The 21330-nt window shown below is 34.4% G+C and overlaps 1 protein-coding gene across 1 annotated transcript in view; it reads right to left on the bottom strand.

Moving 5' to 3' along the window:
* CACNA2D1 (calcium voltage-gated channel auxiliary subunit alpha2delta 1) overlaps window positions 1–21330 on the bottom strand; it is a 446724-nt gene that overhangs the window by 51046 nt on the left and 374348 nt on the right. Inside the window, exons 14-19 of the mRNA XM_029928178.1 lie at window positions 10230–10308; window positions 9676–9725; window positions 8202–8291; window positions 4341–4418; window positions 1817–1891; window positions 1469–1543 (exon numbers count right to left, since the gene is read on the bottom strand). Of these exons, the coding sequence (XP_029784038.1) occupies window positions 1469–1543; window positions 1817–1891; window positions 4341–4418; window positions 8202–8291; window positions 9676–9725; window positions 10230–10308 (447 nt within the window). The remainder of the gene's footprint in view (window positions 1–1468; window positions 1544–1816; window positions 1892–4340; window positions 4419–8201; window positions 8292–9675; window positions 9726–10229; window positions 10309–21330) is intronic.

A 21330-nucleotide genomic window follows, 5' to 3' on the forward strand; every position in this document is an offset into this window, starting at 1 on the left:
TTATTCTTTTTTATTATTTTGTCTATAATATATTATACTTCCTTTTGGAGAAGGGGTTAAGACCTACAATTATAAAAATTGGGATCCTTCACACCCTTCAACACATTACATTGTTACTGCTTTTAAATCACGTCAGTTGTGGGAATGTAAATTGAAATACATTGGATATACAAAAACAGAACAAAAATATTGCAGATTCTTTAAAAATCTTAAAAAGATTTAAATAGATACAAATTTTCACTGTGATAAAATCATAGAACATTTGGCTAATCACAAATAATTCTGTTAAGAGGAACTTGACAGGACATATTTATAAAGGCCTATGATAGACTAATGATAATGGGGAAAATGTCTATACCATATTTATAGTAACCACTTTAAATATAATGCAGAGTGACTGTCAGCTACATTTGTTTAGCTAATGTTGAGATCATGATGGATTTTATATAGAAATAAGTTCCAAAGTAAGAAGATTTAAAAGCATCACATTTATTATAACTTAGTACATTTTTGCATTCACTATCAATGTTTCTTAATTTTCACTGATTTAAATATTTAAATGACTCAATATTAAATGTATGTGTGTTTATGCATATACTTCTGCATGACCAAAGATACCACTAATATTAACTGTGTGTGACTAAGGAAAAGAAGGTAGTATGCCTAAATCTGGATATTTTCCTTCTAGCATGGGCTAAAATATCATCAGTATTATCTCCAAAGTTAAACAACTTGAAGATGCTCATAGCTTACAATTATGTAATATAATTTTGCCAGTTTTTACTTCTAGATAAATATATTTCATCCTACCTGTGAAACACTAATGGAAAGTGAAAGAAAATAAATGAGATATTTAGGAAAAGCTTTCATATCTTGGCATAAGGATTAGAATATAGAAGTTCGTCTATGGAATTTTATCATTTTGTGATAACTCTATGATTAATAAACACTTCCCATTTATGACGCTCATCCATTGATTTCATTCATGTTTTTTTAAGCATGTCCCAAAGCAGAAAGAAAAACACTTTGAAAGATGAAAAGAGAGATAATTACTCGGAAAAAGGGTGACAGAAAATATGATCTGTGCAGAGAAGAACATTACTTTATCAGGTTCACACCCTTCTGAGGCAATCTCTTCACTACCTTACAGCCTTAATCAAATCCCAAGGGGAAGTGTGAACTCAGGCACGGGGTGATAATGGCTGTCTTTGAGGCGTGGATATTGGTTAAATATTCCATAGGAATATGGGATAGTTAACTTTGTACCAGAAAATGAAAATGGCTTTCACACTTTCATATATTATAAACTGTGGTCTTGTTATCTATGAACATTATATATCTGTTTCTTTTATATGTAGTGCTATATAATGAATTTAAAGATGACAAAACAATTAAGAGCATCAATTTTACAGAATTACATTAATTTTACAGAATTACATTAATCACTGTAAACAAATTAGATACATACCTTTGGCTGTAGATTTGGATGTAATAAAACATAACCATTAGGATCAATTGCAAAATAATAGCCATTGGGGCACAGCTGAAAAAAAAAACAAAACATTAAAAACTTTAAAAGTCCCTGAGTTAAAATCAGAAATCATTCTTTAAAAAATATTTCTTAAGTAATTTTAAACCATGAAGAATGATAACAAGGTATCTTTATATTATTTTACAGATGTTTTTTAACATTTAGTTCATTTGGTAAGTTATCTGTACATGATTTTTGAGAATTACTTAGAAGCTTTATAGACAAGCTAAATTAGTACAGAGATCTAACATAAAAAAGATACCCAAAGAGTAAATTTCATCTTACTGTGAAACGTGGTGTCAGTCGTTTAATATCTTCCAACGACACATCAACCCCCATCACACCAAGAATCAGCTGGTTCTATAATAAAAGCCAGCAAAAAGCTAGTGTTTTGGATAAGAAATACACATATTTCTACACAATTATTATATGTGTGGATCCTTTTGGTCGGCAATAGTTGTATTCCATTCTAGCTTAAATATTTTTAAGGGTGAGACACTTTTTGACACCAGTTTACAATGATTCCCACCTTTGTTTCTCAGAACTTTATCTTGTAAATGAAATCTTGATGATTGTGGCAAAATAGAAAGTGTAGGAACTTTTTTTAAGTGGGCACCGTGTTCAGCACAGAGCTCAACATCGAGCTTGAACTCATAACCCTTAGACCAAGGCCTAAGCTGAGATCAAGATTCAGACACTTAACCTACTGAGCCATCCAGGCTCCCCTGGAAATTTTTATTTGAGGCCCCTTGTACTCATTGCCTCTAATATTTATTGAAAGAATTTTTAATGTTTATTTATTATTGGGAGACAGAGAAGGGCAGAGCATGAGCATGGGAGAGGCAGAAAGAAGGGAAGACACAGAGTCTGAAGCAGGCTCCAGGCTCTGAGCTATTAGCACAGACCCCGGGGCGAGGCTCGAACTCACAAACTGTGAGACCATGACCTGAGCCGAAGTCCAGTGCTTACCTGACTGAGCCACCCAGGCGCCCCCTCTAATATTTATTTTAATGGTTACTGTGCAGGCAGTTGTAGTTCTGTGTTTGAGAGAGTACTTTGTGATTTTGTGGTGTACTATCATTACAAAATCACAAAAGTGTCCAGATTAAAGATACTGTGTATTATGAAATGAGACAACAATTGATTTTTTGGTATGGATAGTGCCTGCATGTGTGTAACTATCCTGAAAAGTATGTGACCTTATTGTAATGAAATAACAGAAATCCTCAAAACCCTGTTTCTCAGTGCTGGTAACTTCTCAACATCAAATGTGGGCAGCAAAGTTTAACTGGAAACCAACAGGGCTATGTGGTAAACTGCTATCGTAATCTCAGGGTGCTGAAAATGAAAATGGTGTTAAAACTTAGAATCAGGAATTTCAGTTTTAAATAGAATTCTATAAGTTAAAAAATAAATTAATATGTTACATTGAAAATTGTAAAATCTGCTCAATAGTTATCATGAGAACACCATAAATTTTGTGTAGGTGCACAAAGAATAAGAAAGTTATATCAGCTATACTCTTTTGCCATGGACCAATCCTTGTCTAAGCAAACCCTCCAAATTAAAGCAATCCCTAGACAGTCCGTCTGAGCAGTCACAGAATTACTCCTTTATGTGTTAAATTATTTAGAACCGACAGATCTTGTAGAATGACAGTGGGTCCTGGGGGCCCCTGGGTGGTTCCATCAGGTAAGCGTCCAACTCTTGGTTTTGGCTCAGGTCATGGTCTCAGGATTTGTGGGTCAGAGCCCCACATCGGCCTCTGTGCTGACAGTGCAGAGCCTCCTTGGGGTTCTCTTTCTCCCTCGCTCTCTGCTCTTCCCCAGCTCACACACTCACACTGTCTCTCTCTCTCTAAATAAACTTAAAAAAAAAAACCCCAATGTTTTTGATGGCCACATTATTAAAATAAAGAGTCCAACTGAAACTTATAGTAACTGAACAAAATTAAGTGCAATAGACTTCATTATGCCATAAACTGGAACTTAATTCCCCCTCAATCTGGAATGTTAAACAAAGGCTAAAATGAATATATAGTATAAAAAAAACTTAACTTGTCCTGCAATCTAAAATTCTTCCTGATGCAATTTAAGGAATAGGATTGCAACCCCACTTTAAAATCAAAAGTGTTTTTATAAAAAGGGAATGGGATCTAACAAGTAAAATTTTTCAAAACTTTTAAGTTGGTAGGCTCTCATTGCATGGACAATATTACCAGTGCTCCAGAAATCAGCATTTTTATGACACTCCTGTAGTATTTTTCTTCAATCTTTAAAAAATAGTAAAAAATTAGAGCTCTTCATTTTATAAGCATATTTTGAGAGCTACCCATTTTAAATCAGATGCTTAAGTTACATGATGATTAAAAAAAACTATTTGAATAGGAGCTGGAGGAAGAATGATTCAATAAATATACATATATACACCAGAGACAAACATTACCACGGTTTTGTTCTTTCGATTTTTCTTTCTGAGCTCCATGGATATCTTAGACACACTTTAAAAATGTGCACACAACACTCTTGCCCATCTATCGTGTAATTATTCCCAGGGACTGAACTTGTGTTCTCATCAGTTCATAGTTAAACAGAGTTATGTTGAATCCTGACTCTGGGGAGTCAGAGAACTTGACCTGCATTTCCTTTTTCCCAGGTGGTTATCACATAGGCAGCTGTTGCCTCCTACTTCTGGTCTCACAAGACAGTTACATTGTATGTATTTCCTTATAGAAATATCTTATCCACACTGAGCTTTAGCGTCACAGTTTATCATGTATTATTATTAATTTTATCAATTAACTTTTAACCTTTAAGTTTGTCTTATTTTCAACTTGGCCAGTTATGTTGAAGACCGGAAGAGTTCCAGTAATGACAAGTCCTAGTTCCTAAAAATAGATTCAGAAAGAAAAAGGCAAATTAGATTTACAATTTAAACTTTGTTATTCTGAATTTGTCTTTGGTATCTGACACTGCATTTTATGGTTACATTATAAAGAGACAAAAAGAACTACTAAATGATTTTGGAAGCTTTTTCACAATGTTTATTTTTATTTAAAAATCAATTTAAAAATCTGAGAAATAATCAGAATCTATAAGGCAGCTATTGAAGCCCGTAACGTCTACTATATAATAGTCTAGGAGAGGACTGCAAACTCAGAATTTAAAAAACTCAGATTACACTAACTATTTCAGCAACCCTGCCCTCTACTCTTTGTTCACAGGGATTCCATAAATAGAGTGATATTAAAATGCTGTTTTATATAATTTATTTGCCTTCCTTTGTGCAGTTTCCTTCTTAATTTTTTCATGCCCTAAGCCAGAGGCTTCCTGTTAAATCATAAATGTGCAGCAGAATAAAGAGAAGAATGTTATCAATATTGCATTTCTGCAATCGTCTGGTAAACACTGTTCTAAACAAGCAATAATGCTTCTAAATGCCCTCCAAGACAAGTGCTATTTTTTTGACAAAGTAGCTAACTGTAAGCATCAAACGCCATAGTCTGGTCATGAAGCAGTTTAGTGTAACAACAGTAATGACCTAGTATCAATCAGCATGTTGATCATTTGAAGTATTAAATGAATCCATGGAGATTAGTTGAAATAAGGTGATTTTCAAGTCAGAGTCTTTTTGTTATTACTGCTATCTGCAGCAATTTTAAATATAATTTTACTATTATTTCATGTCAAAACTACATTTTCAAAAAAAATCACACTTTAAAATAATTTCAAACTTATTAAAAATGTCAATGTTTGGTAAGCTGAGAAAATATTAGTAATCATGTGAATCATGACCCCAAATTCAAATCTCATGTCCCTTGTTCTAATTCTAGAAACAGCACGGTTTCATGGAGAAAATGTGTCAGTGAATAGTTTTTAATTGTGCATGTGAGAGGCCCCACAACAATGGAAACTGAATTTAACAAGGAAGAATAATTAGAGAGACGCTTTCAGCCGAACAAGATACAAGATATATATGTTTGGGACAAATACAATTAAGGAATCAACTATACATAATCTGTGCATGAAGATATTCACGTGGGCTCTCTGTTCAGTTCTAAGCAAGAATATTCAACAACGGAAATATCCTTCAATATGCAAATGCATATTCACAACGAAAACTGTCTACCTTAATATATATATATATATATATATTACATTTATATATATATAATTCATAAAAATAGTCTCCAAAACATACTTCAGTGAATATTCCTATTGGAGAAATGTGTATCTGTTATAACATATACACGTAGTTTTTAAAATGCTAGCATGATACAGGCTAAAGTGTATATGATGCAATCATTTCCTCCGCATCAATTTGCATTTCTACAGAGTATGGTACTTTCCTTCTACATATGGTAACTTGTGCTCTAAAACGAGATACTAGACTTCAAACACAGAAAACAAAATCATCAGTGAACTCACTGGTGCCCAATTTCCATTTTTTCTTCATTGATTAAGCAGACAAAAAATTTGTACAAATTCCAAGAGAACAATTAAGAGAAATAAGACACTATTTCTGCTCTCCTGGAATTTATCTGATATTTATATTGTCTTGATTCCAACTCTTCTCATCTTTTTTTATCCAAAGAATCTCACATTACCTCCCACATAAAATGAACCCTTCACAATACTGTTCCAGTCTCGTTTCTGTTCTTATCTCCCATTAGCTCCAAAAGTGAGCGACGTGCCATTTTCCCAGCATAGCCAGCTGCTGCCTAACTCATACTATACCCTCTTTCTGCAGTTTCACTAGTTCTCACCAATTGTAGAAACTTTACTTGGACTCCTGTGTTTAGCTAAACTGTCACCCCACCCCATCCCCAAATATATGACCTCTTTCTTCTGAATTTCCAGAGTTCTTTTCATTTTTCTCACTATAATTTATTATATTTTGTCTTGGAATAGGTTTACCTTTTTGTAACCTTATTTGTAATGTTTACCTTTATGTAACCAGGATATAGTGACCTGCATATATTGTGAATCTGCTACATGCAGAGATTATAGCGAGTAATAAGAAATACAGAACCGTCACTTTTCATTCTCAAGTTGATAAAAATAATGCCCTATATATGTCTATATTGACGAGACCATTAATGTGCCTCTCTTTTTTCTTGTTTTACATTTAGTTTCAGCTTATTGACAGCATGCTTAGAACCAGAATCTCTTTCTAATGTCATTTGTGCTATCCGTGAGAACCTTACCAACAACGTAGACGTGCTGGTTAATGAACTTCTGGCCATAGGAAAGCCTACAGGGCATAATTATTGACTCCTCCTATCATACTCTGTCCTGTGACGGATTCGGAAAAACGAAACATTTTGACCATAGCTTTAGATGACCATGTGACCTTAAATAAATATGTGATGTCAAGAAGGAACACTGGACAGTAATTTTAGCTAAGATTTGAGGTAAGCAAGCTTCACTTTATCTTTCTTAGCATGCAAAGCTGCTGTTAAAAGTGCCTATTTTTCTTCCAACTTCCTGTATATGTTTATTTTACAAGAACCAAATGATAAGTAATTCTAAATGGACTGCAGTTTGCCCTTTGGGGTTATGATTCCATTCAGGGAAGTAGTATCAGCATATAATTGTACTCCAAGTAGGAAAAAGGGTTATTGAATCAGCACTTATTTTTCAAGGCTTAGTGTTTTGCTTCTCCATGGTATATTACATTAATAAAGTCATTAGTAAAGTCTTCTAATCAAGACTAAGCATATGTATAAATCTCAAGCATGATATTTACTATTTATGACTTTAATACAAGGAAAATTAGAATTCTATCAGACAAGTTTTCTCAGTTTCAGCTCTAACGATATTTTGACTGAATAATTGTTTTATGCATGTGCATAGGGTAAGGGGACTGCCCTGTGCAGTGCACGACATTTAGGAGCATCCCTGGCCTCTGCCCGTGACATGTCAGTAGCAACCCCTCCCATGCCAGTCACGACAATAGAAAATATCTATAGATGGACCCAAATGACCTGTGAGTGACAAAATCTCCTCCAGCTCAGAACCACTGCTCTGAAATGTGATAGGATACCTATATTAAAATTTCAGTTTTACAATGGACAAGTTAACATGTTTTTGTTGCATCATACCACATTTGTTCCCTTTAATGGCTAAATCCCATAAAAATCTGGGGTTGACATACAAGAGATGATATATAAAGAGGCTATTAGGTTCATGATGATTTCAGAGTTGGGAGAGATTATTTTGCCTATTTAATTGCACGTACTTCTAAACTTTGTTGGGTCTGGCTTGAGTTGTGGGGGCAATACACGCTTCTGCCAACTGAAGACTATTTTAAAAATATTTCAAACTTTTTGTTTAAAGTCTGCAGTAGCAGGTACTCATTCATTTGACTTAAGGATTTTATTTTTACATAAAAATTCAGAAAGTTACTGAAATGCCCATAAATTCAAGACTTAAGTTTTGAAATTCCACATTCTCAACAGATCTCCTTAAAAATAAAGTAACACTTTACATCTACGGTTAGACAAGACTAAGTTTTTATGTATATTATCTAACTTCTAGCCAAGGGTGTGAAGAAGGACTTTCATAAATGGTTTAATGAATTGGAAAAGATAAACTGTCACCTAGAGAGAAGCAGAAATTAGCTGTGTGTTTTGTTAGGAAACTCTTTGGTTGAAAAGCCAATCTCTTACCAGTGCATCTAGATACACATTTGTCCACTGGACTTGCTTTGCTTTGTCTCCTGCTAAGACCATTGGTCTTCCCAGAACATCCAAGTATTCCTATTTATTTAAAAAAAAAAAAAGGTTAAGTAATTGTAAAAAAGAAAAAGAAATGCCATATTAAAAACTAAAACAAAAAAACTCCACAGAAGAAAACTATCTAGAGTTAAAAATGAATATGGAATCAAAATTTTTAAGAGAGTAATTTAATACCTATTTTGGGTATACCATAAATGGTATGTCTACATACTTTGAATCAACAATACTTAACTCATATTATTTATACAGTTTTTTTCTAATACCAAAACATTCCTTTTCTGAGGGGCAGCCAATGATAGGTGAAATACGTTCCTTGTGAATTGTTTCATGTTAATCTAAACTATTTAAAGCTCTTTGATTTACTGGATGGAAGTGCACAAATTTGAAATCATAAAGCAGCCACACACTTGCTTTCATATCACAGACTGTTTGGCTGAAATTCAAAGCTACATTTAAACATATCAAAAAATAAATGCAATACTGTGCCAAATAAGACATCAGACTCTAATGCAGCTGCTGTTTCATTTCAACATCAAACACAGTCAGTATTCAGTTCCATAAATGCCATGTTATTTGTGCTACATCTTGCCTTAGTCTATTTTGTGGATTCTCAGTTACATTTAAAATCGAGTAATGATTTAAAATTTTAACTTATGAATACTTGAAAATAATATGTATTTACATTAACTTAATTGCTTCAATCTACAAAGTTATTTAGCAGGCATATTTTAAGTTGAATGGCTGCAGAGAAATTATCTCTTCGTTGTAAGTTAACGGTATCTTGTTGGAGAGAGCGAGCATGAGCAGGCTCCACGCCGGATGTGGAGCCTGATGGAGGGCTCGATCTCACGACCGTGAGACCATGAAGTGACCCAAAATCAAGAGTCAGACAGTAAACCAACGGAACCACGCAGGCACCTTGCAGGTTCATTTTACATAGGCAGGTAGAGCTACGGGGTTATTTAAGAAGTACTCAAATTCTGATTAGAATCTTGTATAATTTGTCCAGATTAGTTATTGCTTCATTTTCTTTGTGGTGCCTGCAACTGAAAGAAACTCATTTAAATGATCTGAAATAGAATCAAGCTCAAATTAATTGAAATGAGATTGTTAGTAAACATTCTATTTATTTTCTATGATGTTTTTAACATCTGAGAAGAACAATATATAGTTTTTTTCCTGAGTTTTGAATATTTGAAAACACCTGGAACCTTAATGAAATAATAATCAATATACATCACCATTTTACTCATCATTTTATTATAAATATTAGGGATCATTTTTTACTGTCACCTATTTTCTCCAACTGAACATATTTGCAACAAAAAGAAACATTTTTTGAAAAACTAATTTCAACAAGTTTTAAATAAGTTGTTTTTAAACTTGTGATAACTTGTAATCATACCTGAGTATTGATTCTTATTGCTCCAATGGAAGGAATTTCATAATAATAACCTGAAACATATACATATTTATATATAGAGAGAGAACATTACAATAAATAACCACAAATTTTTTTCTAGCTTCAGAGGAGAAAAGAGCTTTTTTATTTCACTTTGAGTTGAGCAAACACTAACTTACCAATACCACGAATGAATGTGAACAATGTTTGATTAATGCATATCCTTGACAAATGCACAGGCTTTATGACAAATTTCACTACGTATCTTAAATTGTATCAAATAAATGTGATTTTTTTTTACATTTTATTTATTTCTGAGAGACAGAAAGAGACAGAGCGTGAACAGGGGATGGACATACAATCAAATGTCTGAATTTTTATATACTGTCACATAATGTCAATGTTATCTACAGAAAATATGTTCAGCATCTTTTGCTTGTCTTCCTATATAAATAATTGGCTACAACTTTATATTAAATGATAAGATGTAGAACTAACACCTACCAATGTTTTTTTTTTTTAGTAATAAAATGCGGTGGAGAACACAGATGTGTTACCTTTATTTTCACAGGCCATCCACTGAATAGGTCCTCTATCATAATTGTGTTGGCCAACTGAAAATGTGAATACACGTACCTGGTGAATTGAAAAAGAGAGATCTGTTAGGCTGCATAAAATGGAACCAAATGGCAACACAAAACAGCTAAAGCAAAAAACAAATAAAAGCATGCTTCTCAGGTGACTTATGGGACAAGAAAGATGAAGGTCAGTAAATCTTTCAGGAAGACGCGAGGAAGAAACCACATAACCCACTCTAAACGTGGACTTCAGTTACTAATTAGAGATGGCACTTGGGTGCCCTGAACCACGTTCTGATCCTACATCAGAGTCTTGACTAAGGTATCAAATGCGAAAATGGGATTTTTCGGGCTCAACCAACCACACCTGTTTCACTTGGTTAAAACATGTTATCCACATACCTAGCCATTGCGAAAAATAATAATTAAAAGTAGTAATTCCCATTTCATAAGTACGTGCTTTTTTAAAAGTTTTTTTTTAATGTTTATTTTTGGCAGAGAGAGAGAGGGGGACACAGAATCCAAAGCAGGATCCAGACTCTGAGCTGTCAGCCCATAGCCTAACATGGGGCTTGAACTCACGAGCTGTGAGATCATGACATGAGCAGAAGTTGGCCGCCCAACCAACTACGCCACCCAGGTCACCTCATAAGTATGTGTTTAAAACAACATATAGAGAAGGAAGGTCATTATACTTTTAGATGTGTAAGGCAATTATACTTAGTGATAGTTTTAACTACTCCACACCATGAAAATATTTAGTACATATAAATGATGTTACTTATATTACTAACTTTCTATAAAAGATGACTAGCATCTAAAAATAAGTATGTTAAGCTTCCAGGATTTTTAAAGAGAATCAAAATATTGGCTCTTTCTAAAGTTTTGCAATATATGCAAATGTTTAAAAAATATTCAATTCAACTGAGGTAGCTTTTAAATTATAGTGATCTAAATGTTTATTGGAAGCCATTATATTTCATTAGAAAATACTCTAATTTTATAAAAATGTAGGATACATTCAGTGTCACAAACACTTAATAAAATGGCTATTTAGCAATTATTGATTTTTACCAATTTAGTAATCTCAGAAAACCAGTATTTTAAGCTAAACATTTTAGCCTTTTCAAAAGATAAACATGCAGAAAATCACTTTTCCATGAACTCATGTTCTGGTTTGAACTATGTTAACAGCTTTTCTCTAATTCATGTCGATTGACTGTTTGAACTGACATTTTCTAATTGCTTCGCCTGTTTCATCTTTGCACATGACTGCAGAGCACAAATCTCAAAAGAGATTTCACATCTGTTTTCTGTTCCTCCACCAGTCGTGGCCACACAGAGATCACTTCATAACAATCCGTGCCCCGAAACGTACATTGGAGATGTTGGTGTTTCACTTGTAAAGTTTTATGTGAGCCAGCCTTAGGTTGCACAGGTTTGCCTCAGCTGGTTACGTGAGAAGCCATTTGGTGGGCACGTCTGAATTTTAATCATCTCAAATTCTAAGGGCAAGTGACACTTTCTAGGTTAACATAGGTCGGTAACATCTATTTGCCTCTACCCCCTCAATTCCTCAAAACGTAAGTTTCATTTTTAAAAAATTCTTCATATTTATTTTCTGGGCTGTTGATATAGTTCTTATTTTGATGGAGTGTCACTTCTGATATAGCTGAACTTACTCGTAAATGGAAGTATTTTTGTAAACAGGTATGCCACCCCACTGATAATTCAATTTCACTGTATCATAAACAATTGTCACATGAATTCAGGGCAAGGAAAAAACCCAGATGCTCCAGAAGGCACTTGGGAGATCTCCTTCTTAATGAACATTTGAAAGCATGTCTCAAATTTTCAACTGAAAGCGTTGCTTTGTCTTGGTGTCTCTCTGATCACAACAGTGTTCTGGTAAAATATGTACCACAAAATATTTTCAGTAAAAAGAAATAAATAAGACTAAATGAATTAGTATATTTATGTCCCTGGAAGGTAAGCATTTCTACTCACATAGGGGCTATACTTAGACACACAGCACATAATTTTGACTGATGCTATTCATCAAACAGTCCAAATAAACACAACTCAGACCAAAAAAAAAAAAAAAAAACCTACCAGTAAAAAACAAAACAAAAACTTCCCCAAACAACAAAAACACTTGTTGCTTTGTGTTACTGCAAAAGTTCTGCCTAAGCCCAAGGCACATAAAAGATCTCAGAAGTTGTCCAAATTGAGAAATTTGAGGTTGGAGCTGAGTGTACAGTGTAAAATTTTAAAGTTCACTAAACATTCTGTGTGTGTATGTGTGCATGCGTGCATACATGCCTCTTCTGTGTTCATTTTCCACATATATCCTCAACAATTTGAATGAAAGTGGCATTAACTGATTTATTCCCATGTTACAGACTTTTATCTATAACCCTTTCCTTAATTTTTATTTGCCTCACTGTAGACTTTGTTAAAGACATGATTTTTCTGAAATTTTCCTCCATATGGTCACTAAAATCTTAAGAACTACAAATTTGACCTTTTTTTAAATTTCTGCAACTGCCTTACCATTACAATATTTCCAAGACCTAATATACTTAAGACGCTTATTTTTCTCTTGGTAGATACACACATGCGCACGCACGCGCACACACAGTACATACTTTAATGATTTTATAGAATGCCTACAATTTTCTAATTTCATAAATATACACTTAGTTGAGAAAAAATTTAATATAAAGCACTCACTCTATAAATTCTTTATATCACAATGAAAAAAAACCCAAAAATTATTTCAATCCCAACTGCCATTTTTCTGTTGCATTTAGTTTTGCTTTACACATTTTCCTGAGTTATGTAAAAAGAATTTTAACTTTGCTGATTTCATAAACACGTGCAGTATACATGTTATAGTGCAAGCCCACAATAAACTGGTGAAATTTAAAAGACTATGTTTGCACCCTAACTCCACTTAGAATTTTAAATGGTTTCGTTCTTCCTAGTAAGTGCTATATTACTGCCACCCTGTGGAATAGTGAATAAAGTAACTCTAAAATTCCAAATGCTGAATTCACAGAGATGATTGATATCCCTTCATTCCTCCGATGTTTTCCACTCCTTCAAATGTTCTTGTTTGGCTACAATTTTGAGGAAAGAGAACAATGGAGTACTTCCTTGAAATGGGCACAATGTAAAATTAAACCACATTCTCAAAGGTGTCTATCTTTAGAGTTTCTTTCTTACTAGTATATGTGCATGGTCTTACGTAAAAACAAGTAAATGACATATAAAGTAACTCAAAGTAATTAATGTGTAGTCACATGAGCTAAATATTTCATCTAAAGTCTCAAGCAAATCACTTCGTTTAAACCATGCCTACATCAAGGCAAAGTCAACTTCTGTGGAGGAAAAAATTCTTCACTCATCCCTAGCAGAACATTTATGATCACACTATTAGAGTCACGTAGCAAATGCACACTGGAATCTTTCTAACTGACATATTGCTAGAACATGTGTTAAATGTTCCTTCACTAATCTCGATGATTTTAGTTAAGCTCATGTTTCAAAATGTTTGCTTCTTTGAACGTCATATATGAGGTACATACAGTCATAAATGTGCTAAAAAAAACTTTTCCTAATGTTGAAGATCAGGTCCTGAAGAGGAAGGACACAGGAAGGTCGTAGTGGGTAAACACTTCACTGGCCTGGAACAGTACACTCTCTATTGCATCTATTAAAGCACCTTATGTATAAATGAAAATAAATATTAAACAAAAAAATGAAAGGTGAAATAAATGACTGGTTTCAACTTCTTTTCACATGGATCTAAGACAGGGTTTGGTGTTATTCAAATTAAATCTGTTTGTTGTAACACAGAGCCCAAACTATGCTGCTGGTCAGCTTGCACAGTGAAAATCTGGGCAGTTTCATTATGCTGATATCATGTTAAATTCTTAATCTCTTTATTTTGTGTCATGTTGACTTGTTCAATGAACTTCAGCAAACTTTTTGAGGCAAAATAAAGTATACTTAATACACATACCTTTTATGTACTCTGTGATTCTCAGGGAAAGAAAAATCTCATCAGTTTTGTCTCATGCTTAATTAAAGAAGCACATTCAAAAAAAGTAACAGTAATTTGAGGGCATGAGTAATAAAGTTAAACATAAGATTCTGCAAAGTCAGGGGTTGTAATTGCTTGCAAATTTATATAATTTTGCCTTCATTTTCTTTAAAAACCAATTTTTCTCTGAACAGACTACTGTAATTCCAACAGTCTGTTGATAGGTCAAGACTGGCCTAGTTGATAAGAGAAAACTTTCAATTACCAGCAAATTTGGAATATATTTAAAATACATTGTTTTAGTATTATTAAATTAATATTATTTTAACAAATTTGTAATATATTATTAATTTGTTTCTTATACAAATACAGCACGGTTTTATAACTTTATCCTCCAATGTGGACTTCTGCTAATCTGTTTTGTTTTGTTTGCTGAAGACTAAAATACTTGTCTTCAATTAAGATTTTTCCAAAGCCACAGGGTCAACCTATTTTAAAAAGCCATAGGAATTTCTCATTTCCCAGCAGAACCCAGTTACTGGAAACTGTCACCTCAACAATTATCAGTTACCCAGAGTTCAAGTTTAATTTACAATAGGCAAATCTCCAAGGAATAATGGAAATGAGACTATGAAGAAAAGAGGCCAATAAAACTAAAATAAAAACTTCAGCTATCGAAACATGTTAGAAAAATGATGTCAGAAATGGGTTTTATTAATTTACTGTGTGTACTAAAATTTCTGGCATGAAGCCTATAAAAATACTATATTGGACTGAATAGTTGAGAAAAATTCTACAGCGGTTTCTATAATTCACAAGTGTACCGGAATCCTGAGCATTCGAATAACCCACATCCCTAGTTTTATAGCATTATGAAATAAATAAAAGTGTCCAAATTCACCTTTCACACTTAATTTATTTTATAAAGCCCAACGATCTGAAAGCTACTTGCAGCCTGCAGTTTTGATGGCTGAGTTTAATCCATCTTAACCTCTTAACGCTGTGAAAAGCATGTCCCTTAGTGGTAAAGTCTGACTACATGGAAGGCTCCTGGGTGGGCAGATGATGATTGGCACAGCCTCAGGGCTGCCCGGGAGAGAGAGACAGATGACCAGCCAGGCACAGTCCACGTGAGGTTATGAAATGTGGATTGTAGATCATTTAAATTCTTGACTCTGCCACTTAGTAGCTGTGTGACTTTCAACAAGTTGTTTAACTTCTCAAATTCTGGTTTTCTAATTTCCAAACTGAGGATGATGATAATGGCAATAAAAATATTTTTATCATGATTATTCCCATTGCAAATGAAATGATGCATACAATGCTATTATGTTACATGGAAAATTATAGGTTCAATCAGCATTGACTATGGTAATGAAGACAATGGTGATGAAGACAACAGCAATGATGATGAAGAAGAGGACTGCAACTTCTATAGTCAAATTACCAGAATTTCATGGGGCGACATTTTCCATTAGTAACACATGAGCATTCCATGCCTCAAAAAGAACTCAAAGTCACTCAAAATGACATTCTTCTAGGGAAACAAATCTGGCTCGCTTTATTACATTTAGCAATAAATTAAAGAAGCCAATATTGTCTACATGCCGTTGTATCCATATAAGATACGTCCATAGGAAATTTCCAGTGGTCTGACAGAGGCAAGAATTTATTCAAGGGCTGCTGAATTTGTCCAAGCAAATAACACCAAACCACTTTAAAGAGGAAAACAAATCGCATTCGTCATACAGGTCTGGCAGCCATGATCTTAAAAGACTGAGCAGATATGTCTCTCCTCTGTCATTCATGTTAGATGCATAATGGCAGAGATACACGCCTTGGGGTTGTGCTGGATTTAAAACTTATTAACAACAACTAAGGTGAATCACCCTGATGTTATCAGATAAAAAGGAAGTGACTTCTAGTTCTCCTTCGCTCTGCGTACAGTTACAGTTCATGCTAAAGGAGGAGTAAGCGAGGAGTACGCTGAATTCCCAGCAATCTGTAGTGTGGTCAAGGCTATCACCCGCTGAGAGGTCAGAAAACAACGGTAGACTGATTGATTTCAGATGCCGTTGGGTGTCACAGACACTGACAATGAGGACACTCATGAAAAACCATGTGACAGACTGACTGCAGTGAATGGAAAGATGCCATAAATACAATCATTTTTTATACAAACTTAAACCTCCCTACTTATAAGATGATAAACTCAAGAGTAGAACATCAATTCTGCTTCACATTCGAATTATTTGGAAGTAAACGTTGTTGAGATGATTATCTTTTATCTTAAAATTTTTAAATTTATTTATTTTTGAGAGCGGGGGGGAGAGAGACTCCCAAGCAGTCTCCGCAACGGCAGCGCAGAGCCAAGATGCCAGGCTGGATCTCGCCAACTCTGAGAGCATTACCTGAGTCAAAATCAAATCAAGAGTCAGCCTCTTAACTGACTGAGCCACCTAGGTGCCCCTAAATGATTATTTTTTAAAAGAAGAACAAAGCTATTGGATTTTCCTTACATTTTTAATTTTTTTAAAGTTCACCTTAGGAGCATAGTAATTGTGTAATCATGCATATGCCCGACATCAGTAAATATTTAGCAACTACCGTGCATCAAGCACTGTGCTAGCCTCAAAGGATTCAAAGGTACATTTACAAATCAGTAGAACCCCTACTTCATAGAACTTCAAGCTCACCTCATAATCTGATAATATCAGGATGATTCCTCGTACTTGCTATCAATAAATGTAAAATACCAACATAATCCCAGGCACATATCTATGTTATGGACCCACATGTAAGATGTGACAGAAATAACTGCTGGGTTCTTTAAGATTATATATAGAAAACCTACATGACTATTGAATTTTACTTTTCTTTTTAAAATTTTATTTGAGAGAAAGAGAAAGAGAGAGACTGAGAGAGTGAGCCAGTGGAGGGAAGGGCAGAAGATACAGAGAGAGAATCTGAGAGAGAATCTGCTCGGTACGGAGCCTGACAAGGGGCTCAATCCCACAACCTTTGGATTATGACCCAAGCTGAAATTAAGAGTCGGATGGCTCACTGAACTGAGCTACCCAGGCTGCCCCTGCTTTTCTTTTTTAAAGTTGTTCTGTGTTATTTATTAGGACAAATTCCTTCATAGAAGGAAGTTCAAGATAAGAGGGAACAGATAAATAATTAATCAAAAATGGTAACCTGAGAGAATGAAAACAAAGGAAAGACGGTGTTGAACAGAGACTGATGCAGGGGTGTGTGGGAGAGGGAGTGCACCAGGAAGACGGGCGGCGAAGATGTCCGCAGAGACCCGCGGCAGCTGGAATTCTTAATCGGAGAAGAAAGGAGCTTCAGGAAAAGCAGAAAGGCCTGCCTTTTTAGGTCAATCAATTTAACACAAACAAAGGGCCATCCTGGTTCTAGGCGATATAATTCCATCCAGAGATTAATTCAAGTGTATTTTCTGCACAATTTCTTTATGTCTTTTTATGTACTTTGTGCTTCATCTGATACTCAACTTCCATTCCTCATTAGAATTTAGATATTAAATTAAGGATTCTGTAAAGTGTTTGGTAGTAGTATTACTCACACCTGAAGAGAATGTGTCTGATAATATTTTCCTTAGTTCAAGGAATAAAGTGTCAACATTAATTTTATACTAAGAGAAAAAATTAAATTAATCTATCAGAGAGGAAAACACACACACACACACAACTGTGAAATGGATAATCTCTCTATTGAGAGGGCCAAAGTTACTGATAATTCCTGTTATCAACTCTACCATCACTGTGGCATAAATAACACATTGGGTATTTTTTTAAGAAAAGTATATTTCTTATTCTAAAGCTGAAAAACTCTTGGTAACTGTTGAAAGTGGCAAAATATCTAAAATGAAACTCTTTAGAAGCAGTGCATTTGTTACCAGCATTACGTATTTTACAAATCTGAAAGCCGCACGTATTTAAACACTGCTTCCAAAGGCTTCATTCTTGCCTGATGGAGAAGCCAGGCAGACAGTAGAGAAGGCAACAAATACTCTCCTTACCATCTGTTGAAAAATTAATTGACAATTTTCAGTTACTGTATAAAACACATATGCAGATTCCGTAATTTGTAACTTGGTTTAGATTTTTGTGGGCTACAGGCTATTTCTTTCTACTATGGATGACAGAAAAATAGGAAAGATTTTACTAATCATTTTTAAAATAACTACGAAAAGTAACAATGCATCTGTTGTCAGGCTGTTAGAATTTTAGTGACGCATTATTCTGAAACCCATGCATCACATTTGCCATTTGTTCGTAGTCGATTTACTGGTTATTTTGAAATTTTCATGTTACACATGTTCGATACTTTTGCATTTTTCGATTAACTCTGAGAAGTAAGCTAGACATCAGAGGACTATTTTCTAACTGGCTAGACAATCTTAAGTGTGTCCTGCTGACCAATCTTCTTGCCGTTCTACAGAAAATCAAACATCTTTAATTTTGGTAGGCCTGGGAATTATCTTTCAACTCTGTGTCTGGTTTCACTTCCCTTTATTCATTTGTTTGGACTTTATGATAGAGCTCATTTTAGTTTTGGCACCATTTTTAAGGAAGTGTCGTACACACGGGTGAGCCCCAAGGAATGGCATTGCTGCAGGTAAAGATTATAAAGTGAATGCATTTTAATATGGAACAGCTGTAGGAGGAGATTAGCATGGACTCAGTTTTAAAGCCGTACCTATCTATACTCAGGTAGATTAATTCCCAAGAGTAATATGTTTCGCAAGAATCCAAACATTCTTTCCTAATTCTTAAACCTTTTGGCCTCATTAAATTGGGCTGTATCTGCAAGCCTCATTCATCAGCCCTCCGGCCGTACCTCATCACACCTACCTGGGCTGCTCTGAATGATTTCTAATGTCATCTGGATGAAAAATGAATGTAAATGAAGCGTTCACAGCCACATTTATGCCAAGCAAAAAGCTTGGGGGGAAAGGTAGAATTCAAAGAGTGGTTTTCAGATTTTTCTTTTAAAGCTCATCAAACTTTCTGACTTTGTAATTTTGATATTTTTGAAAACACAGGGCAACTTTTTTAAAAGGACATGTTTAAAATAAAGTTATATTCAAATAAAGAATTTTTAAGAGTATTGAAAGCAAATTGTGTTTTTGCACACTGGCCATTCGAAAAGTAACGGGGCTAGTGAAACTACGAGTGATAGATTTATTATGTAACAAATATTAATTATGCAGGTATGAGACTGGTATGTCATATACGGTTCTAGATACTGTCACCATAAACATCTTTGCTGCAAGCAATTTCACTACATTTTATGGCATAAATATTAGCTTTAAGGCAATTTCTCCATAAGAGATAAAATCATAAAATATAAAAGAGGGTCATTCACTTAAAAAGACATAATGAAAGGTGGAAAATGAGCAACAAAATTTAAAAGAATTTATTTTGTGAAATACAAAATATTTCAATATGTTCAAAATGTACAGTGTAGATTCAGTGCGATACTGCAAAAATGATTGCTTTATTTTGTGGGTTAACCTAAGCACTTGTCTCAAAGTCACTCATTCATTGTGTGATACTTGTTTTGGATTCTTTTGCTTGTTCATTTGTCTCTTCCTTCGACATTATACTTTTTTCACTTTTTGCTAAAATATCTTCCTTCCTTAAGAGAGGTCTCAGTTTCTAAATACTAGGATCCCTAATTGTCAATGAATTTGTATGTGTGTGTGTGTGTGTGTGTGTGTGTGTGTGTGTGTGTGTGCGCGCGCGCGCTGTGAAAGCCTTCTACACTGTTGTTTGTTCTTGGCATACTGGTGCATATCCATTGATAGACATTTTAACGTTCTACAGGAAATGTGGGTTCAAAACCCCATGCCACAGGACATATGACTGTGGGGGCCAGCAGTTATGTAGTACAGAAATAGAGGATAATCCAACCATGCTGCCTGCATCGATGGAGAAAGAAATCAAACTATCAACCGGTTTGGAAAAACCAAACTGTCAAACCAAACTGCCAACCAATTATTTTCATCTTTTATGGCAAAATTGCCTTACGGCCATTTACTTATAAGGTGAAAATGTTTGCAAAGAAAATCCTTGTTGCAAAGATGTCTATGGGATTTTTACTTATGGCAAAAATACTGATCATTTTGTGTCATGTACACCCTTACATGACAAAGAGACAATTATCTTCCAGGTCAGTGCCTGTGGGCTGTGAGTCTCTCAGAGTGGGTAGGTGGGTGGCAGGAAGGTAGGGAGTTCTGAATAAGAAGGAGAAGTTAGAAAGAGGTCCTCAAGTTCATCCACAACTATTAGAAATCATATATGACGTGTGTGTATATATCCACACTATATTTAGTGCGTACATATACATACTATATGCACAAACAATGCCTTGATCATAAGCAATTAACTATGCAGAATGTTGTCTTGACAAAAGAAAAATACACTCAAAGGTCTAACTGACTTGAAAGTGATCGTCTGATATCATCTGTTTTCACTGTTAGCAGATATGGAACATGCAAATATCAACACATGATTTCTTTTTAATTTAATAAAGTTTTCCCATCTTGGAAAATGTGGAAGCCATTACACTTCAAGTAGAGTTCATAAGAAGTGCAGGATACCAATTTTGCTGTAAATGTAATTACTACTTGTTCAGGATGCTATGCTCTGTATCTAGCTGTTGCTCCTCTTTCAAGGATCTCTATTAATTATTTTTCTGTTATGTATCTATAAGCTTTCCTTGCATATCTCTTTACTAACCTATAACACAGATTAATGAATTAGCTCTTCTATTCTTAAAATACATATATACATAAAAATATATATTGCATATATTTCATATTATATATATACATATACATACACACACATATATATTTCTCTCTATATATGTATATACACATATACATACCTGTATGTGTATCTAAACAACTTGACCTTGACTTGATGGTCTTACTTTTTCCCCAAATATTTCTTAGCAAATTTGCAAAGATTATAGAAAGAGAATTTTATATTCAGATTTCTC

This window comes from Suricata suricatta, chromosome 2 (assembly GCF_006229205.1).
Source record: "Suricata suricatta isolate VVHF042 chromosome 2, meerkat_22Aug2017_6uvM2_HiC, whole genome shotgun sequence".
Taxonomy (NCBI): Eukaryota; Metazoa; Chordata; class Mammalia; order Carnivora; family Herpestidae; genus Suricata; species Suricata suricatta.